General features: G+C 42.0%; 1 protein-coding gene across 1 annotated transcript in view; it reads left to right on the forward strand.

Annotated features, from left to right (window-relative positions):
* Positions 1–19,753, forward strand: part of ARMH3 (armadillo like helical domain containing 3) — a 126,913-nt gene that overhangs the window by 57,621 nt on the left and 49,539 nt on the right. The window contains exon 23 of the mRNA XM_084265144.1: positions 1,242–1,317. Coding sequence (XP_084121270.1) covers positions 1,242–1,317 — 76 coding nt within the window. The remainder of the gene's footprint in view (positions 1–1,241; positions 1,318–19,753) is intronic.

Consider the following 19,753-nt stretch of genomic DNA (forward strand, 5'->3'; position numbering starts at 1 on the left):
ACAGTAGCAGAAGGAAGCGAGAAGGTAGCACTATCTCAAGTTGATGAAGGCCACAGCTTAGCCTGGTGTCCTGACAGCTTCCCTTGGCTTGTCAATCCATCTCACTGGGACTACAGTTGCCTGTCTGTCCCCTAGCCTCCGGACATTTGTTAGCACAAAGCTACCTCGTCTTTTAGTTACACTGTTAACATCGTTGAAACTTTCTGTGTTCCAGTGGAGGTGGAATCTAGTTGCCTTGGGTTTTCTTTCCTTTTCCTTGTCCTGAAACTGAACTTGATTCAGATCTTCAGGACTGAAAGCTTCTCTTGCAAGAGTATATGTTCACTGTGCTTATGGATTCACTTGTAGAATGATCTAAAGATGATCTTAACTTGGTGTTTCTAGATGATCTTAACAGATGAGCTGTTTCTCCGCTTCTAAGGCAAAGATGAACCTTTCCTGTGGAATGTAACCCCCAGAAAACCCAAATTAATAGCAAATTCCCTTCTCTTCAGGAAATATGGAAGATTAAATAACAAATGTGCTACAGGATCTGTTATTGTTTTGGTACTTACCAAGAGATGTGGAGGTAACTGCCAGTATAGAAACACTATAGATTCTGACCCAAATACTTTGGGTGCGCTGACAGAAAAGAACTGGACTCCCTAGAAGTTCTTCCTATTGCAGAATGTTTTCAGATCTGCTCACGAGTCTGTCAGAGACCATCTGTGCATCAGAACAGCACCCTTGTTCCTACAGGGAGTGTGTTTTCCCTAGGCTGGTGTGTAATCCCTCTCTGCAGCTCCAGATAAACAGGGAGGTAACGAATCCATCACTGCTGGGTCATGTTTAAATCACAGGATGCAGTCCAGCTTAGATGGAACTTTGACTAAACAGGAGCTGGAGAATAATGGACTGAAAGATATCATAGACCTGGGACACTGTCCTGTTTCTGGAGAAAATTAACTTTAATATGTGGTGATGAAAGCATTCAGGAGGACCTAGGCTCTTCTGTTCCCTCTGCTTTCTGCCTCCCAGTCATTAGCTTGTTCTGCTCACCTCTTCCATGTTCCTTACATTTCTTAGACGGGGTTTGAAGGGAACTTCTGTCCTGAATCCCACATTGTCTCAAAGATGGCCTTTTTTTCTGATGTGATTCCCAGGCTGCCATTTTGTCAGAACAGATTATTATTTTTTGTTACATTTTGGATTAAAAAATTGCTGGTTCTGTGCAAGTGCTGTTAACTGTCTTTTCCTTTCAGTTCTACGGCTTTCTACCAATGCTGGTCAGTGGAAAGAGCCTGCAAGCAAGGTGACCCATGCATTAGTCAATATTAGGTAAGGAGTAGCACTTAATAACCACTTTAATGATTCTTGTGTCCTGTGTGTCTGTGTTCTTATTGTGACACTTTCACATTTTTTGTATTGAGTTTGGTTTTGATTTTGTTCTCTTTGTTGGGCTAAATTGCTGCTCTAAACAGGGCCCACTGGGATAAAGAGAGGATTGCCAGGGTTTGATTGTCCTCTTTCTAATAATTCTCTCAGCTCTTCTGTAGACTGAGTGCTTTCAAAGCATGGCACAAGCTGTAATGAATTAATCCTCACAGCGTTCTTGGGAGAAGTTATACAGTAGGGAGCAATGCTGTGCTGGCAGAGCAATTGTGGACCTAATGGATTTCTGTTGCGTGATTCTGTTGTGATTCTGTGAAGCTATGAAGGGGTCTATAAGCCAGCTGTAATAAGCAGCTTTGAGGCCTCTTTTAATACTGCAAGATTTTTATGTGTGTTTAAAACTGATTATTTAAGGATGTTTCAGTATTCTCTGAGACCTCTTCTTCCTATTCAAGGGTGGAAGTGATGTACTGCTTGTAAAGCTAAGGAATGTCTGGGGTGCTTTTGTGCTGTATTCCTTCATGACAGCAGTAATTTCTTTCTCTGGCTTCTGAAGCAGCTGGTACTGACCAAGCTGGGTACTGGGCGAGAGGCTCATGGATTTGATTGATTGGAAGATGGAAGAATGTTGAGAGACATAAAATTTACTGTTTCTTTCTGGCTTGTAAACAAACCATAAGAGATGAGTATTTATACTGAAAAAATATCTGTCTGTCAGTTCTCCAGTCACCCCAGACACTAGGTGTCTGTGCAACACCAAGTAGCTCAGTACTGCTACGTTGCTAGTAATTGTAATTTTCCTCACTACAAAAGACATTGTCTAGGACAAACTCTCTGAGGGCATCTCTCAAGTCAATATGCATCTTATGTGTCTATAAACCACCTTAAAGGTTCCCTAAGTAAGTCTGTAAGCTTAATAACATCATGTGTGGTTCCAGAAGATTTATTTTGCTATTCTTATTTTTATTTTTTGTAAACAGACATAAATGAACACTTGTGGGCAGATAATGGACTCAGAGTGAAGCAGCAGAACAGATAACTGTTGGCAAATTAATGTCATTTAATGTGACACAAAGCATCTGTCCTGGGAATTCTCTGTATACCCAGGGAGAGAAGCCTAAACTGGGAAGAGATTAAAAAAAAAGCCAGTGGTTGTAGTAGAGGGTTGTGCTCACCTCTGGTTTGTGCAACGAAGATTTTGCATTGGCTCCTTTCCTATTGGCTGAACAGCTGCTTTTGTAAAGACCAACATGTAGCTGGAACAAGACACAACCAAAAAACAGGCACTGTGAAACCCCTCCCTGTACAGCCTGTACTGGATGTGTTCAGCCTGTTGGTGCTGTCTGGAACCAGTGAAGCCTCCAACAAGTTTCTCTTCTAGACTCCTTTTTTCTGGAGCCTTTCCTGCTGCACCCATTTCCTCTTAAAAAGAAAAAAAAAAAAAAGTAAGAGGGTAGGCTGACTTATATTGTCCACATGGTGAAAATGTTACATTTGAAAGGTTCAGTAGCTGTATGGATGTTGGAGCAGCTGTTTGTTGGAGAAATGTACTGTGCTTTTGTGAACGTGATCAAAACATCACACTGTCAAAGTGGTGACTAGGACTAGGTGACTTTTTTTGAGACTATGTGCTGTAGAAAGTTGGAAGAGACTTGTCTGGGTACAGGAAAAATGGATGAAGTGCAGAGCCTGTGATAATGTGAAGCTGGTGACAGGCCTGTAGCACAAGTCTTATGTCAGGAATGGCTGAGGGAACTGGGGCTGTTTAGCCTGGAGAAGAGGAGGCTAAGGAGAGACCACCTTGCTCTCTACAGCTACTTGAAAGGAGGCTGTGGAGAGTTGGGAGTCAGCTGCCTCTTGCAGATAGGTAGCTATAGGACAAGAGGGAATGGCTGCATGTTGTGCTGGGGGAGGTTCAGGTTAGAAATGATGAGAAATTTCTTCTCAGAGAGAGTGGATAGTCATTGGAGTGGGTTGTCCAGGGAGGTGGTGGAGTCACTGTCCCTCACAGTGTTCAAGGAGAGTTTGGATGTGGTACTTAAGGATATGGTTTATTTAGCAATATAGGTGGTAGGGGGACAGTTGGAGGCCTTTTCCAACCTTAATGATTCTGTGATTCCTGAAGACTGAATTGAGGTATTTGCAAGTTGCACATCATGCAGCAGAAGGATGAGAGGATAATTCTTCGAGCCATGCCTCAAGCCTTCTAATGGCTGAAGCTTTCTGCAGTCTGTTGGGAAAGACAGTACTGTTCTGGCCTGTTGGTTGTCCCACTTCTGCAGCAAGGTCTGTAGGAAGACCCTTAACACTAGGGCCACGCATTTCCTTCTGGTGTTGGATCGGGAGTGCACGCTGGAGCTTGTGTTGCAAGCCCAGATTGCCAAAGAGAAACAGGAAGAGAGGATGCTTAAACTCTTTAGGGCTGTCAGGTTGATGGCTTTATTAAAGAAACATGCATGTTAATGCATGGCGATATTTTCTTAAGATTTATCTATCTTATACATTGATAGGGACGTGCTGGTTTGAACCTGGCTTAGCACCCATTGCCTGGATTGCCTGTTTGATCGTAGCCCTTTGGTCTCCCCTCAGAGTGGTCTTCATGTACAGCTTCTTATTGGGATGCCTTTGCTATGAACACAATGAGATTAGAGAAATCCTCCTCACTTTGTAACAAGCTGAGGGAGAAATTCATTATTCTGGAGATCTTTTATGAGCAATGATTACCTATTGTTTGGGGTTTTTCTTCCTGTAATAATGCAGTGCAAAGTCATGCTTTGATTTATATCTTCATCTTGTTGCAACAACAACTAACTAAAGATTGTCATTTCCTTATCCAAGGCTTTTGGTGGGAAGGATTGCAAACATGAAATCCTCTGTGTGTGAGCATGCATGTGCTGGGCTTTAACAAGTGTCTTAAATCCTGGTGTACAACCTCAAGTGTGTTTCTGCCAAGAGAGGAGGGGCGAGTTGTTTACAACTTCTCAAGGCTGTGATGTCTTTGTGTTAGTGGAGTGACTGTAAACCAGTCCTGCTTGTACCCCGTGGTGCTGGATTGGCGAGGTCATCTGATTAATTGCTGTAACACAGAGTCGGGATGAGTAATGCCAGGAGAATCTTTCTTGTTTAACCTCAGCCACAGAGAGAGGTCCCACTTTGTGTGTCCTATTATGGTATTAACTGTACTTTTTAGTTGGGAGCTCATTCTCCACTAGGCACTCTGACTGGTTTTGTTGTTGTTGCTGATTATCTGGTTTTTCTAGTCCCTACTCCAGTGAAAAGAGCAGTCAGGAATATTCTTTTTGAATACTGAGAGATGGGGAGGCTATTCCTGCCTTCTCACCATACCTCTCCTTTTTACACAGTATTCATAGTTCCTGTCCAACCTAAAGAAAAATAAAAATTTGAAGAAGACAGAAAAATAATAGCCTTATCTGGCTGAAATCTTCCATATCATACTGGAATGAGAGATCCCTATTGCTGTGCTATCCCATAATAGTGATCATAACCTATCTGTAGATTTGTCTCTGTGGTTTATATAAATAATTGAGACATGATGGACTGTAGGATATAGCTGCAGCGCTGATGGGCTTGAAATAAGAAGCTGCAGCAGTTAGTGGTTTGAAAACTCACCTTCTCACCTATGAGAAAATAAGCACATTTTGAGACAAGTAATTTTTTATAAGCTAATGAGCCTCTTTAAGATAACATTGTGCAGGTTTGCATTTAATGAGAATTTTATTAACGCAGGGTTCAAAGGGGCATCTTCTGATTGCTTACTCGGTGAGGAAGGTGGCAGCTGAATCCTGGTATTCTTTTAATAGGCTTTCTCCAGGATTTTTTCAAGGTGAATAAATAGATTAACTCAATGATTAATAGTCTGAATTTCCCCATTGTCTGAAATTCAGTCCCATCTTAATTTTTAAAGTAACTTTCTTTTTCTCACTGAAATACTTTCAACAAGCAGAGAGTAAGTTTGTAGTATGGAACTAGTGATGGGATATTATTTTTTTTTAAATCCTGTTTTACGTGCTGTTGCAGCATATGCTGCAAACCTTGTTGGGCTGCTTTCATTCACCCTTCCATCTTGCAGATACTTTTGTTCCACATGAGCCGCCCTGTGTGATAATCTTTCTGTATACAAGAGATGCTGCTTCTCCTAAGGCTGCTTTTGGGGTCGTAAAGGAGAGGTCGGGGATTTGGGAGGAGCACTGAAAGCATTGCATGGGTGTGTATAAAATGATTATGCTTGCTTCCAGTCTGGACAGGAGCACTCACAAGGAATATTTATGATTTTACTTGGGTGAAAGAAGGCCGAGTTGGCCTGTGCTTGCTTGTTGTAGAGTACCTGGCATCCCTGCTTTGAAGCTATAGCTCATGTTAAATTATCAGCACTCCATTGAACTGCACTTACTGAAAACCTTGACAGAGGAGGAGGCGCCATCCAGACATTTGTTAGAAAGTGAGTGGTTGCAAACACATACATAGTGCCTTCAGCATTGTTCTGCATTACAGCAAGGAATTTGGCATCTGTTCATGGGGAAAGAAGAGCTCAGTGCTGCTGAGTTGGATGTATGTAATGGATGGCTGTAGCATTTCTGCAGGATACGTGAAAGGGAACCTGCTGATAGATACATGCCTCTGTGTCGAGCAGAGCTCTATGGATTACTGTCAGCTGAGACTGGTGTGTATGTATAAAAGTGTAATTTTTTTTTAAAGACACTTCCCTCCTTCTCTGTCCCTCTCTGTACTGACTTAATAGAGACACACGAGTTTCTTGCCAAAATGAGTAAGAGAATAAAAAAGGGAGAGCCTAAAGCCTGTTTATGAAGATAAATGGTCAAGAAAATCTTTGTACATATATTAAGAATATGGATATCTGTGTCTAGAGGATATGTATATGTACATACATGAATGTGTGTATCTATATATGGATTTCTGTGTATATATCAATACATATACATATTCACCCACATGCATATACTTATAAACATAAATATTTATATGTGAAACACTCACACAAACATATTGCCTTAATTTCCAAGCTGAAACAAACAAGGCCTTTGCTTGTTTCCAGTTTCTCCAAGATGAACCACAAGTGTTGGCTAAGGATGCTCAGCTGTCACTACTTTGGGCAGCATTGCACTGGCTGCAGGTGTAACCCCCAGGACTGACAGACAGTGCAGAACTGCTGAGCTGGGGTGGGCCAGCGCTGAGCAGAAGCACTCAGGCATGCAGGTTAGCCCAGCCTGGTCTGGAATTCATTCCCTATCGATTCTTAAACCCACTTGTGAGGGCTACGGCTGGTGGAATAACAACTCCATTGAATTGTTCACTGAGGTGTGTTTAACAGTAATGACCTCTGACATGATGTCACTGCTAATCAGTCTGAGCTCAGATCACAGGCCAGTACAAGACAGTCAACAATTTTATTTTTTTTAAAAGCTACAAGACCCAAAGAGAAACTCATAAATGTATTTTATTGGTACTTTAAAATCCTAACGTAATTTGGCCAAGATTAAGGATCAAATGGCTGCTAAAACACTCTAAGAAAATTTTCAAGCTTTATGCTCATAATTTATTTGAAGAATCAGTTCATCACATTTTTCAGGTGGGAGCCTAACAAATTTTGATGCTGGAAAACTGAAATTAAGTGGGTTCTGGATGAGGATTCTGGCCTGGTTCTAGGTCTTTTTTAATGACCTGTAATCACTCCTCATTGAAGGAGCAAAGTTATTTGGCCCTTCTTGTAATTTCATGTGTTTCTTGTGTGCTTTCCTCGTTACACAGGGACAGCACAGCAGAACAGTTCCTGAAAGGCCACAGTGGCTGTAGCAGAGCTTGGTACTCAGAGGTCATCTACTGCCCCGGCTTGTTTTTCACTTGACCTTAGAGTGTTCTGGTATGGAAAGTTTATTTGCTGGGAGCAGTGGATTTTGATGTGAACAGGTTCTGGCATTAGCTGGCACCTGAATGGAGGAAGCAGGTAGATTGAAAGGGAAAGACCTCACGTCAGGCAGTTGTGAGCAGCAACATTTTAACAGAATTAAAAAAAAGAAGCGTTCCTATCTGGGAGTGCATCGCTTCATCTTTCCATGGCACTCTACCTGTGCTTCCAGTAATTGTATTAGCGTGCGGGATTCTTCTCATTTAATTTGGCTTCCATTATGTGATTTCTTCTTGAGACAGTGGTGTTAGTTTTCAGTTATTGCTCTTTATTTACTAGCTGATTCATCGTGGTGTGCTTCTCTTACAGAGCCGTAGCCAATTTCATTCTGCTGTAATTTTCCTTCATTCTTTCTCATTCATGCAGTGGCTTAATTAAATGTTGTCTCTGCCTCTGGCCCAGGTCCAGAGAGCAAATCTGTTAGTTGAGTGGCATCGTATGGACCCGTTCCACTAACACAGCAGCGTGGTTCAGCAAATCAGGTGCATCCCAGGTCACCTTCTTTCTGCCAGAAACTTCCATTTCAGTCACTGCTGCCTGGAAAAAGGGACTCTGACAATGTTGGCACTGGTTTATCTTTGATAAACTCCTTTTTTTTCTGTTTTTTTTTGGGGGAGCACTAGTTTCTTTGGTGTGGGGTTTTTTTTGTGGTGATTGAAGGTTTCTAGAGCTGATGCTGATTTTTGAGCAAAGCTGCTTATATGGCAGAGAAATGCTTCTACCTGAGATGCCACAGCCCTGACTTTCTTTAAGCTGCACTTGAAAGCTATGCTGCAGGGATCACTTTCTAAAATTTCATCCTCACAGGAAGCAATACCTTTTGGATTGGGGTGGGGATGAACTTGAAGTGATTTACTCCTAGGATGGCAGCTTCACTTAACTGACTTTCTCAGCTTCTTTCCGGTGTCTGCAGTTGTATCGGCTGTTTTCATCTCCCTGCCTCGTGTCACAAAGTCAACAGGTTGGACTTTCAAGAGGGAACTTGCAAAAGAATCCACTTCCATGTTTCAGCTGCTCTGTAAGGATTGCTGTAGAGAGGAGACGTCTCTTCAGGGGAGGACTGTTTCCTGGGCAGAGAGTAAACTCTTCTGCAGCATGGCTGCTATTTGACAGCCTTGTCTGAAGTTCAGTGTGTACCTTAGTTCGTGTGGCTGTCTCAAGGTGAAGGTCTCGCTGACGAACTTACCCACTTGTGAACATTTGTGTTCCTGGCCATTAGGTTGGAAACATTTCTTCCCTGAGATCTGAACGTTTTGGAAAGTTACCCAGAATCGACAGGTGACTTAGCAAAGTTTGCTGAGAAATGTTACCTCCTCCTCTACTGAGGTATCACAACCTAGATTTCATCACCTCAAATGCAGCTGCCCTGTGGATAGGATGATTTCTCTCTGCAGATCCCATTTACTGGGTTCGTGGGTGCAAGTAGTGGGCTCACAAAATGGAGTTATTTAAGCTGCTAGCAATTTTTTTCTTGAAAGCTGTGCATTCAGCTTTGGAAATACAGTGTTTGGCATGTAGTTTCAGCTTTTGTGCTTATGAATTCAGGGTCTGGAACTCTGGGAGAACAGTTGGTAGAGGAGAAAAGTGGAAGAGACTGCTCAGTGCGATTGCGGTCTCTGGTTTGATTTACATGAGTGACTTTGCACGACCTGGTCTGAAGAAGTGTGGCACCAGGCAAGACATTCATTCTAGCTGTGCTTGCCAAATACCTTTCTCTGTAGAAACATAAAAATAGTGAAGAATATGTGTTACCATTGGGAGTGGTTTTGGTGTATTTCAGGAGTGGATGTAGTATTTATTAGTTGGAAGTTATTCTTCTGACTCATAGGCAGATATTTTGGTGTTGAATCCCCTTGCTGGGCGCAGGCAAGTTCTGTATGAGTTCAGTAATATCTTAAAGCATGTGCTGCACAGCTAGTATGTGGTCTTGTACATCCCAGGGGGGTTTGTTGCAGCACAAAATTGAAAAAAGTCTGCTGTTTTTTCCCTTTGAATGGTTGTATTGTTTCATCCTGTTTATGAGAACAATCTTAATTATTTCTCTGGTACTGTGGCTGGCCTGAGTTCAATTCCTAATTGATAGATTTCAACCTTACAGTTGACATCTTTGTTGGTAGCTCTAATGCAGCCAGGAAGCAAGATGTGAATAGCCTCTGCAACCCGGTTCCCTTGGCCCCAAGAACTGGCCCTACTGGAGCAAGATTGAAGCACAGTTTGAACCAGCTGTTTATAGCTTGTTGAAACTTTGCCCATGCTGTTCTTATTCTTTGGGTAAATATAAGGGTCTCGGATCTCCACTGGTCTCAAATCCAGCTTTCAAGATTTGCTGTAATGGAAAGAGAACATTAAGCGGCTTTCTTCATAACCCAAACAATGTAAAGCTTAAAGAACACCTTTATCCCTTGAAAAATGATCTAGTGTATTGCTATTTTGCTCTTTCTGTTTAAAAGAAAGCTGTTGCTCACAGCAGCAGCCAGAATTATTATTCCCTCTGAAAGTCTGGGCTGTGGGATGTGTACTAACAAAAAAAAACCCCACCAAAGCAGCAGCTTTTCAAAACCCAGTAACGTGTGTTTCTTACTGTCTTGTACTGGCAGGGGGGCCTGAAATATGGTTTTGCTCTAGAAATGTAAATGCCTTATTCTCTTAATTCTTCCTTTAGGACTAAATTGACAAAGTACCTGCTCATTAAGTACATCTGCTCATTAAGGTAATGAAGTACCTACCTTATAATACGTTGTTAGCATGACTGGAGAACTGCAGTCTGCTTGAAGATTGCACCAGAATCTGGAGCTCCGATCCCAGGGAACTGAGGGGATGGCATCTTGTTTGTAAGACTTTGTTAAAAGGAACATGCATCCTGGCTTGCAAAGTTAAGAGACTGGGTTTTAGGAGCTCTTCCAACTGACGGCAGAGAAGGTTGTTTCACCCTACCAGCGCAGGAGCTAGTTTCACAACTATGTTAAATACTGGTTGGTATACCCAAGACCGAGGTGAAAGTAACGTGTTGTCTAGAGAAAAAAGGGAGCTCTAGTGAGTTGTGGGAGTTTTTATAATCTTTTTCCCCGCCAAAATGTTGCAGATATTTTGGGGTCTAATATCTGTGTTGCCAGTGAGAGACCGTAAGATGCACTGTTTGGGAATCCTGAAATGCAACCTTTTGTTATTACTGTGTTTAGGTTTGAAATTGTTTTCTGGCTCTTGTAGCTAAAAGTATAATTCAGGAAATGATGGTGTAGTGCTTCTAAGACAGCCAGTTCTCCCTTGGCTTTGAGGTCAGATTTCTGTTGCTTGTCTCAGTGGATGCTAACTGTAAAGGATGGGCAGTCAGAAATGCCCATGAGCTGCTGCTCAGCTATCAAAGCCAACCCGATTAAGGTAACGGCAATCTCAGGAAGAATTAATCTGTGATGGGTATCAGATTCTGATATCTCATCCTGATAAGGGCTTAGCTGAAGGATGTTACTCTGGCAAAACTGTCCCAGTGTGCTTCCTCAGCCTGTGCTCCTGTGATTGCCTGAAGCAGCTCTAAGCTGACTGTTGCTGAGCAGGAAGATTCACCTGCCATTCATTCCTACCGTCCCTCCTGCAGGGAGCAACCTGCATTGTGCAGCTGCATGTGAAGGGGGAGGCTGGAGACCTGACCCTGGATAAAACTATCTAAGCAGGAGAAAAAAAAACCCAAAACACCACAACAAAAAAGAAAGCAGCAAACCAGCTTGTTTTAGCTTGGGTCAGTTTTCAGGTCTGGTTCATTGTGTATGGATTGCGAGCGGTTGTGTCAGGCCTGTAGAAGGTGTGTGTACTGGTAGCCTGGTGTTAGAGGTAGCAGAGCAGTCTCCTGGCAGCATCGACCTGATGCACCAGTTTTAGGCTGATACGCTGCAGAGTGTTTTTTATGTTTGCATCCACTGCCACCAGGTCACTGATGTGACTTTGCAGGGCTCTAAGCACGTTCTTGTGTTTGTGTTGGGGTACTGCAGGGTGGCTTAAGAGAAATGCCACTGTAACCAAACCAAAACTTTTTAGGCAATGGTTACTGGGTGTGCAACAGTAGCACCATGACCCCAAAAAGTGAGAACTTGGGTTCTGCCTACATGGCAGGCAGTCTTGAGTGGAAGATCGCTGAGGTATTGAAGGCATCTTGCTGCAATGAACTCCTGGATAATAAGGTACAAAACCATGGTTTAAAATGTGTTTTATTTTGAGGATGGCCAAAAGTGGAATGACCTTAAAAGCTCCCTGGCAATCCTTTAGCCTGACTTTGCTAGAAGACTTTGAAAACCCAAAAGCTTTTTCATGTTGCTGCTTTAGTGATTAATTAGGTCATCACTTTGTGTGTTAATTACAGTGACATTTTCTTCTCATTAGTTGGATTATGGAAAGTTTTTGAGTCTGTGTGGGATGGGAAGTAATGCAACCTTTGTGTCCAAAGGAAAGATGATCTCAAACTTCAGAATGCTGAATTTCAGTGATGGCTTTGGGTACTGTGAAAAAATGAAAACGAAGCTGGCAAGTGCTTTGAGGGCAGGATAAATGACTTTTATTCTAAACAAGCTAGTGATGGTGCCCACACTTTGGATGAGGTATTTTAAACTGGATCCTCTTTCCAGAAGGTTGTGTGTTTGTTAATTAACATAAAGGTCTTGCTGCTGACAGAGGGGTGTGAGTATGATATACTTTATATACAGTCCTTCATGGGGTGCCTCAAAAGGCTTAACAGGGAGCCTCTTAAGCCAGGGCAGTGTACACGAGCAAAAGTCAATTGCTTCTTACTTAGCCTTTTTTATAATTACTTAATGTTAATTTCACAACACTGTTTGCTTTGGAATCTGAGCTGGATGTGATTAACTTTTCATGGACATTTGAGATGAGCTTGTCTGAGGTAGACAGTGCCTTCTAAACTCAGAGAGCAATAGGTCTGCCATATGTTGTTCTTGAACATTTGAAAGCCGTGGTTGTTTTGAGGCTCGCTCACGTGCAGTGATCTTGAGCCTTGCTGAAGGAGTAGAGTGTGCAATTCCCACTGGGTAGCACCAATTTTTCTTCCCTGTTTGGTGACTTCCATTCTCAGCATAAACTTTTGTTCTGAAATCAAGAAGCCGCAAAACAAGACTGCTCCAAGTTCCTCAGTTTGGTCAGGAAATAAATCAGGTTGCATTAAGGGGGGTTCTTCCCAAATTCTTCTCAACAGAAGTGATTCAGTACTGGAAGAGATTGCTCAGGGAGGTTGTGAAATCTCTATCGTTGGAGTTCTTCATGTGTCTCTTGGACAAAGCTGTGAGCAAACTGGCCTAACTGTCCTAGTGCTGATAAAGTTGCACCACGTAATTTCCAAAGGTCCTTTCCAACTGCACCTGTTTGATTGCAGAGAGCAATCTCTTCCGTCAAATGGTAAAAGAAGCAAGAAAACTTGCTTTGTCTGCGTGCATTGTGCCGTACGTTAACTCTGTGTCCAGCTGGTAAAGGTGCTGAGTAGAGCATTTACTGAAGCCAGCGGGGGCTCGTGGTGCTTGGCATCTATTTTCCTTCTCTGAAAGATCAGTAAAGGGTAAAAATTTAGAGTGCAGTATGTGTAGCTGCAGATGTCCAGTATTGTCTGCTCTCTGTGAACTTATCAGTAAATTGAATCCTGCTGATGAGATCCAACCATGCAACTCAGTCATCTGTGAGAAGAAACTATTCTCAGGATGATTAATGCTGTGGTCGATGCTGGGGACGGAAAGCGCGTCTTTGAATAATGCCTATAATGGCATATTCCCCTGTGTGGATGTTTAAAGGAAGAGTCTATGGTTATATGAAATTGAGAGCATTTAAGAAGCAGTTAATGACAAGTGAAAATGATAGCTAGGGTAGATTAATTGTTAAATGAATTGTGCCTGCACTTGCTGTCATTTTAATGTGGCACTGGTCTAATTGTAAGTACGGTGTTTCCTGATGCCTTCCTGCTATGTGACAGTACTGCGCCTCGGGTCGGAGGAGTTTAAAGGCTTAGCTGTCAGGAGTTTTTCTCAAGTGTAGCTATCTTCTTGCTGCAGTGGGGTGGTTTTGTTTGTTTTTTCCCTTTGGAGTATCAAAATGTGTGTTTTGATTAATTTTGCTTTTATAAGCTTTTTCCCCTCTGTTTTTTGACAGTGCAGGAAAGCAGTAGTTACTCGTCATCAGTTTGAGTTTTGTTTTAACTTCTTTTGGAATGAGAAGATACCAACCAAACTTGGTCTTGAACACAGCTCATGGATTTTTTATTTTTTTTTAATTATTACTATTTTTTTAAGAGGTGGTGGTGGTTTTAATTGCACTTTAACTCCAGGACAATTTATTTAACTTTGATTTGGCATGGGGCTACTTTACATTCATGCCTTCAATCTGAGTGGAGCATAAGGGAAATTACCAGGATGGAAGAGGACTGAAAGCAGCCAAGCATAGGTCTTATCCTGTCATTACTCTGAAGAAATCTGTCTTTTGAATTGCTGTCGAATGACAGTGGGGCAGGAAGGTGCTGCCAGCAGCTGTATTTCTCAGCAAGCTGTTCACACACACAGCCCATAGGCTCACTTGTGTGAATTGTATGTGGTTTCTAGATGAAGCAAAATGTTGCCACATATCGTTTATTTAAGTCTAGTGGTCCCTGTTACGACTTAGGTGCACTGAATGGTTCTTGGGGCCCTTTTTTCTGTCTAGTAACACTGTTTTGTTTTTTAGAGCATTTGTTGTGTTTGGATGGGAATGAGTTTGGGCCCAAGGACACCTGAGTGCATGTGAGCTTTCATTGCTTTCAGCCTGCTCCTCATGATCGAACCTCAGCACTCCAGCAGAACAATAATGCCCTCTACACAGCAAGATAGGAAAATACTCTAACAGAGAGAGCCTTTTCTAGGAAGAGAGGAGGACTTCAAATGCATCTTTTGGAAAGATAAACTTGGCTGGGGACAGGTGCAGGCACTTGGTGTGTGCTTCACCCAGTGCTGCAAAGTGAAAACCTGTGGGTGCTACTGTAGTGGGGAATAAGTGAGGTGGAACAGCTTCTGAAGCTAAAGGGAGACTTGTAACGTCAACAAACAGGTGGGGAATGAATAAATAAAAGTTGGAAGTGAAGGGATTTCTAACATGAAAGGAAGTGAGACAGCTTTGCGATCCATTAGGAAATCACTGTCTAAATGGATCTAGTTCCGTTTAAAACTAGTCAGGGCAAGATAATGTTGTACCTGAGGATGGAGAGAGCCAGAGTCCCAGAGCTGCACGAAGAGGTCTGTAGGTAAGAGATGCTCGCTGAGGTTCTTGGTGAGCATGGGTTTTTCCTGTTTGTTTTTGTTTGGTTTTGTTATCAGCTCCAGGGATACAGAGATGGGTCAAATCAGGTTGGTCAGCAGATTAGGACATGATTCAAATAGTCTGGTAAATACCATTGTAGCGTTTTCTAAAGTATAAGGCATTAGTGAAAACTTGTAGCTGGTTTATGTAAGTTATTTGGTTCCTGCGTCAGTGATTCAGAACCTATTAGTGTTAATAGGCTAGCTGGTTCAAAAAGACTGATGCCACTCCCCCCTGTCAGTCAGGGATCACTTCTCCGCTAGAGGAAGACAGTAAATGTCTTCTGTAAAATTCAGGGGCTGGCTAACAAATTGCAGTTTAGAATACATTACAGATGATGAATGTGATCTCCTTAAAGGGAAATCTATTCGTTTGACTTAGTGCTCTTACGATTAATTGCTTGCCAGATTAAATTGCTCCATAAAACGCATGCTACTTTATTCGATCTCTTCATGATGAGATTAGCTGGGCCATGCTGGTTCTTTGTATGTTAATTACAATGGTATTTTCTTCTTCAATTTAATTATTAAATTGTTTAGCACAGCATGCTTTCTCTTAGCCTCAGGAAAGACGTCTGTATTTTTCCTGGGACCAGCATTTTATGACCTTACTGCCCTTTTCCCAGACCACAAATATTCTGGGTTTCCTTTACAGAAGTATTACATGTTATAGCAGATGCATTCTGAGACTTCTCTGTGTTTTCTTTGGTGTGCTGCTGAAACACAGGAATGGTACTAACCTTGTGCAGGTTCACAGTGTGACATTCTAGGGTGAGGAACGAGGAACATCTGAACTGAAGCTGTGAAGACAAATTTCTAGAGCTGCCACCCAAACAGGAATTTTCCTGGGTACTGAAGCTTGGCTTTCTGCTTCTGATGAAAAGTGTAAAGCAGGATATTTGCTGCTTGTCTCACCTGAGAAATCAGTCCTCCACAGTTCACTGTTCTCTGTGCTGCTGAAGTTTTGAGGCAGACTTGTAGGGAACCCGTGGGTTTTCCTTGTTCTCTGCACTTGCTGACATCACCTCAGCTTTTTTCCTTTAATCTGAAAACCTACAAAGTAGAAACACAAGAAGCTAAACAGCAGCACTATTGTGGTTATAGCCTAAAATTATTGGAGACCACCAATGGTAAATAATCTAAGGAAAATCTAAGAAAAAGCTATTTGAAGTTCTCATTATGAAACTTGCCCCAGCCTTTAGGGTATCAGTTCTTCTACCTTCATCAGTCTGGGACCTGACAACCCCCGCCCCACCACACAACATAACCCCCATCCTCTTGCAGTACAAGACCTGGGATTTGCATATATCCTCATGTTCCCACAGCAACATTGTAGTAGCTCTATTGTAAAGTTGTTGGTTTTCTTTAGTTTCCTTTCACTGCCTATGCTGCTATACTGCTCTAGATTAAATAGTCAGAATGTACCAACTAAACTGTTAGCTCTAGTGTTAGACCCAGAGGCTTGAATGATTTTAAAGTGAAGCTTTTCTTTTACCAGTTAAAATATCTATTTTTTTTAAATTTACTTCTCAACTTAATTCCTCTTCCTCAAGAAATAGTTTATTATCTCCTTGGAATTGATTCCAAAGGCAAGGGAAGTTTTTGTATAATTAACCTGGTCTTTCACTTGCTGCAAGAAGAGGGTGCCTCAGAAGATCAGATAAACTCAAACCAAAAGAGATGCTGTTTTGTGCAAAACTTAGTTAAGTTGGGGAATACCTGAAAGGTTATGTGAATTTAAAACAGTGATGGTACAAATTCATGGAAGAACATTCCATTATGTGCTACTAATCATACGGGTACCAACTGCCTCACATATCATCTTGAACTGCATGTGGCTGGAAGTAAGAGTTCTTTCTGGGGCAGCTTCATTTTGTTCTTGTGTGCATTTATGTTGTTATCTGAGCTCCCATTTCCAGACACTTCTGAAGTCAGGACACCAAGCTGGCCTTTGCTGCCTGACTTACTGTGACAGTTTTTAATGTTTACATAGATTTTATCTGTCAGCAGCTTCTCAGGAATCAGTTAGTTACTTCAAAGCCTTTACCAAGGGTAAGGCAGCATGCCAGGGTGCCCATCCCACTGCCTTCAGGTTTGAAGGATTTCATTTTGCGTAGTCACCCATCTAGGTTATATATGTGGTTTGTTGCCTCTGTCAGTACTTGCAAGTCAAGAAGGCTGAAATCCCATGTTAGGTGTCCGAAGGGGCTCATAGTTAAGTGAAGGAGTCTTTACTACAAAACTCCATTTTCACCCAGATCAACTTTGCATACAGAACTGAAGGCCACCAAGCCTTTCTGTGCCTTTCTGCTGCTGTTTGTGGGTGCACAGGAAATACTGTCTTTGGTAATTTAAAAAAGGGATGTCTAAGGAAGAAGGCTGTACTTCCCTATGGGCTGGTCTCCTGTCTAGCTGCCTTTTGTTCTTTTCTGGGAGTGGCAGAAGCAGCATGTAATTTTCTGGAGCACTGGGGAAGAGAGGACTAGACTGATAAACCATGGAAAATTTTTCTTCCCTCATGATTTTACTTTAGAATTTCAGTAATTATTTTCACTGTTCTTTTTTTTCTCTAGAAAGAACTCATGGAGAGCTGTCAGGATCATGAACTCATAAATCTCATGAAAGCAGAACCCGTGCCAGCTGAACAAGGCATGATTTTAATTAAGTCTAACAGGATTTTTTTTGTGTTCCTTGCTAGCCCTGATTCAAGTAGAACAGTTGGGAAGAAAGTTCTTCATAAGTTCAGCAGCCTACTGTTCATCAGCTAAAGGAGACTGGGTTGGTGGGACCTTTTGAGACTTCATTGATTTAAAAAAAGTAAAAAATTGAAGGTCCTAGATTCTTTAATTTGGTTAAGGGGACAAATCCTTTTACTGAGCCTTTGTACAGCAAGGAATTGAGCAGGGATGTAATCCCATTTTATTCTATTGCAGGTTACTGTTCTAAAGGAAGTTCATGTTAGATAATTTATTGTTCATTCCTTTTTCCTTCTGACTGCTGCAGATCCCCATGCACTGCTCTATAAATAGATGTTCAAAAGGTTCTTTTACCAAAATCTCTGAAGACAAACTTTGATTTCACTAAACCAAAAACCCCCCACCTATCATCAATTCTCAGTGCACTGGTTAGATGAGTTACGAAAACAAATGGATCAGGGTGGGAGACCTCTGCTGTAAGTGCATCAAATAATGATCTGTTCTTTGTGAAGAGCATATATCTTTGAAGACCAGCCAAGGTGAATCGAAAGAGCGTTGTCTGGAAACAGGCAGATGTGTGGCCTGTGTGTTTCACTGTCATGTGCTGTTCCATGTTGAGCCAGCTGTGGGCTGTGCCTGTGTGGAGGTGGGGAGGGTCCTTCCCTCACTGGGGAACTAAAGCTTTGTGGCTCCACATGGATCTGTGGCCCAGTGCTGGTCTTGCAGGCCAGTTCTGCCCCTCTACCTGTGCTGCCAGCAACAGGCACCAGCACAGTGGAGGCTGGGCAGTGCCTCCTTTGGAGTAGGGAGCGGACCTGAGTGAGTGCCAAACTGAACTCACCGCCCATCCGTTTCTTCCCCAGCCCATGGCGCCTCTGACAGGGAAAGCCATCTGTGTTACTGCCTCTTTATCTTGGCTTGGGGAGAGAAACGAAGCCGAGCTGTGGTATTGCTTGTAGTGTGATGTTGCAAAGGAGTTTGTGACCTGTGTGTGCAAACCTAGCCCTGACTTTTTAGCCTCTAAATGGGGCAGGTGCAGTACTCATTAAGGATTGGGTGCTGGGAGTGCTTCTAATTCTTGAATTTCTAAGCAAACATCTCCTCCTTCGTCACCAGATATTCAGCTGAAAGGGTTTGCTTGGTGTGGAACGATGCTGCTGTGGAACCCTACTAAGGCCCCATCTGCTAAGAGCTTGTATTGATTTGTGTCTTAGTTTATAAAAGCCTTCAATTCTCCTTGTGTAAATGCCATAAATAATGCAGATGTACTAGATGAAATGTGCTGTAGGAACATCTCAGAAATTATTTTGGTCTGGGTTGAACTGAGCTAATCTAATCATGGTTAGGAGTTTCTCAATAGCTGTGAAGCAAGAAGTATATTGTCTTATTCTAGATTAATGTATTAGTCGATATGCGGGAGTAGGAGGATAGGGATTTGAAAGTGGTAATCAAGTTTATAAAACAAGAGCTTTTAATGTTAAAATATTACAAAAACTTCATCTGAAACTAGTTGTAAATCATAGATATTCACACACAGTAAAAGTACAGTAAAACCCAGTCCTCCGCCTGTGATTTATCTGCATAATCCTCACATTTGTATGCCTCTCTGTCAGAGGGACTGCAGTGCTTCAGAGGCTGTATGTATATATACTAAATAAATCATTTTGCCCACTCATAGCAAACAGCCATTTTGTGCTAGCAACGTTGCAGAATGCATTTTAGTAGGGGACAGCAATGAATAATTTGTCCTTTTGAGATTCCATGGGCTTTAGGGCACCAAAATGTATTTCAGGTTGGACTAGGTCCAGATCTGTATGAGAATTCCTTGGCAGTCTTGTAGAAAGTGTATGGGAGCTTTAGAGGTGACCCGTTTTTAGAAATTTAATTGGATTTTTGCTCTATTTTATGCCAGTTATATGTAAAGGAAGCAAAAAGGTAGAGGGATGTTATATTTGTTAGATTGTTGTTTGGGTTTTTTCTTGTTCTTTTAGAAATACCTAGCATATCAAGGTGATGGAAAGTGGATGATTTATTTCTTAGTGGTCTGTGGTCATGGCAGCTTGGGCTCTTCTCTGCATTGGAGACATCAACTGATGGACAGTGGTTCCTGCAGAGGAAAGAGAATGTATTTGTATGCTCATAAATTCATTCTAATCAATGTTTCCCTGGCAGTTACTTGATGTTAGTTACCACAGTTGCAAGATGAAGAATGTGTTTACATGCTATTAGCATTGTTAATTGTGAAGAAACATGGATAGAGCCTATTTTCAGACCTGAGACTTGTCTCCCTGTCACTTTTCTGCACTTGATGGTTCCAAAACTGCTGATGTGATCAAACAGCACATTGCAGAGTACAGCTATAAGAAAATTTCAGAACTCACTAGTTCTTCAAATTGTTGAGTGTCAAACACTTTGTCTTGGCCAAAGCAGAT

This window comes from Gallinula chloropus (genome assembly GCF_964237585.1).
Source record: "Gallinula chloropus genome assembly, chromosome: 5".
Classification (NCBI taxonomy): domain Eukaryota; kingdom Metazoa; phylum Chordata; class Aves; order Gruiformes; family Rallidae; genus Gallinula; species Gallinula chloropus.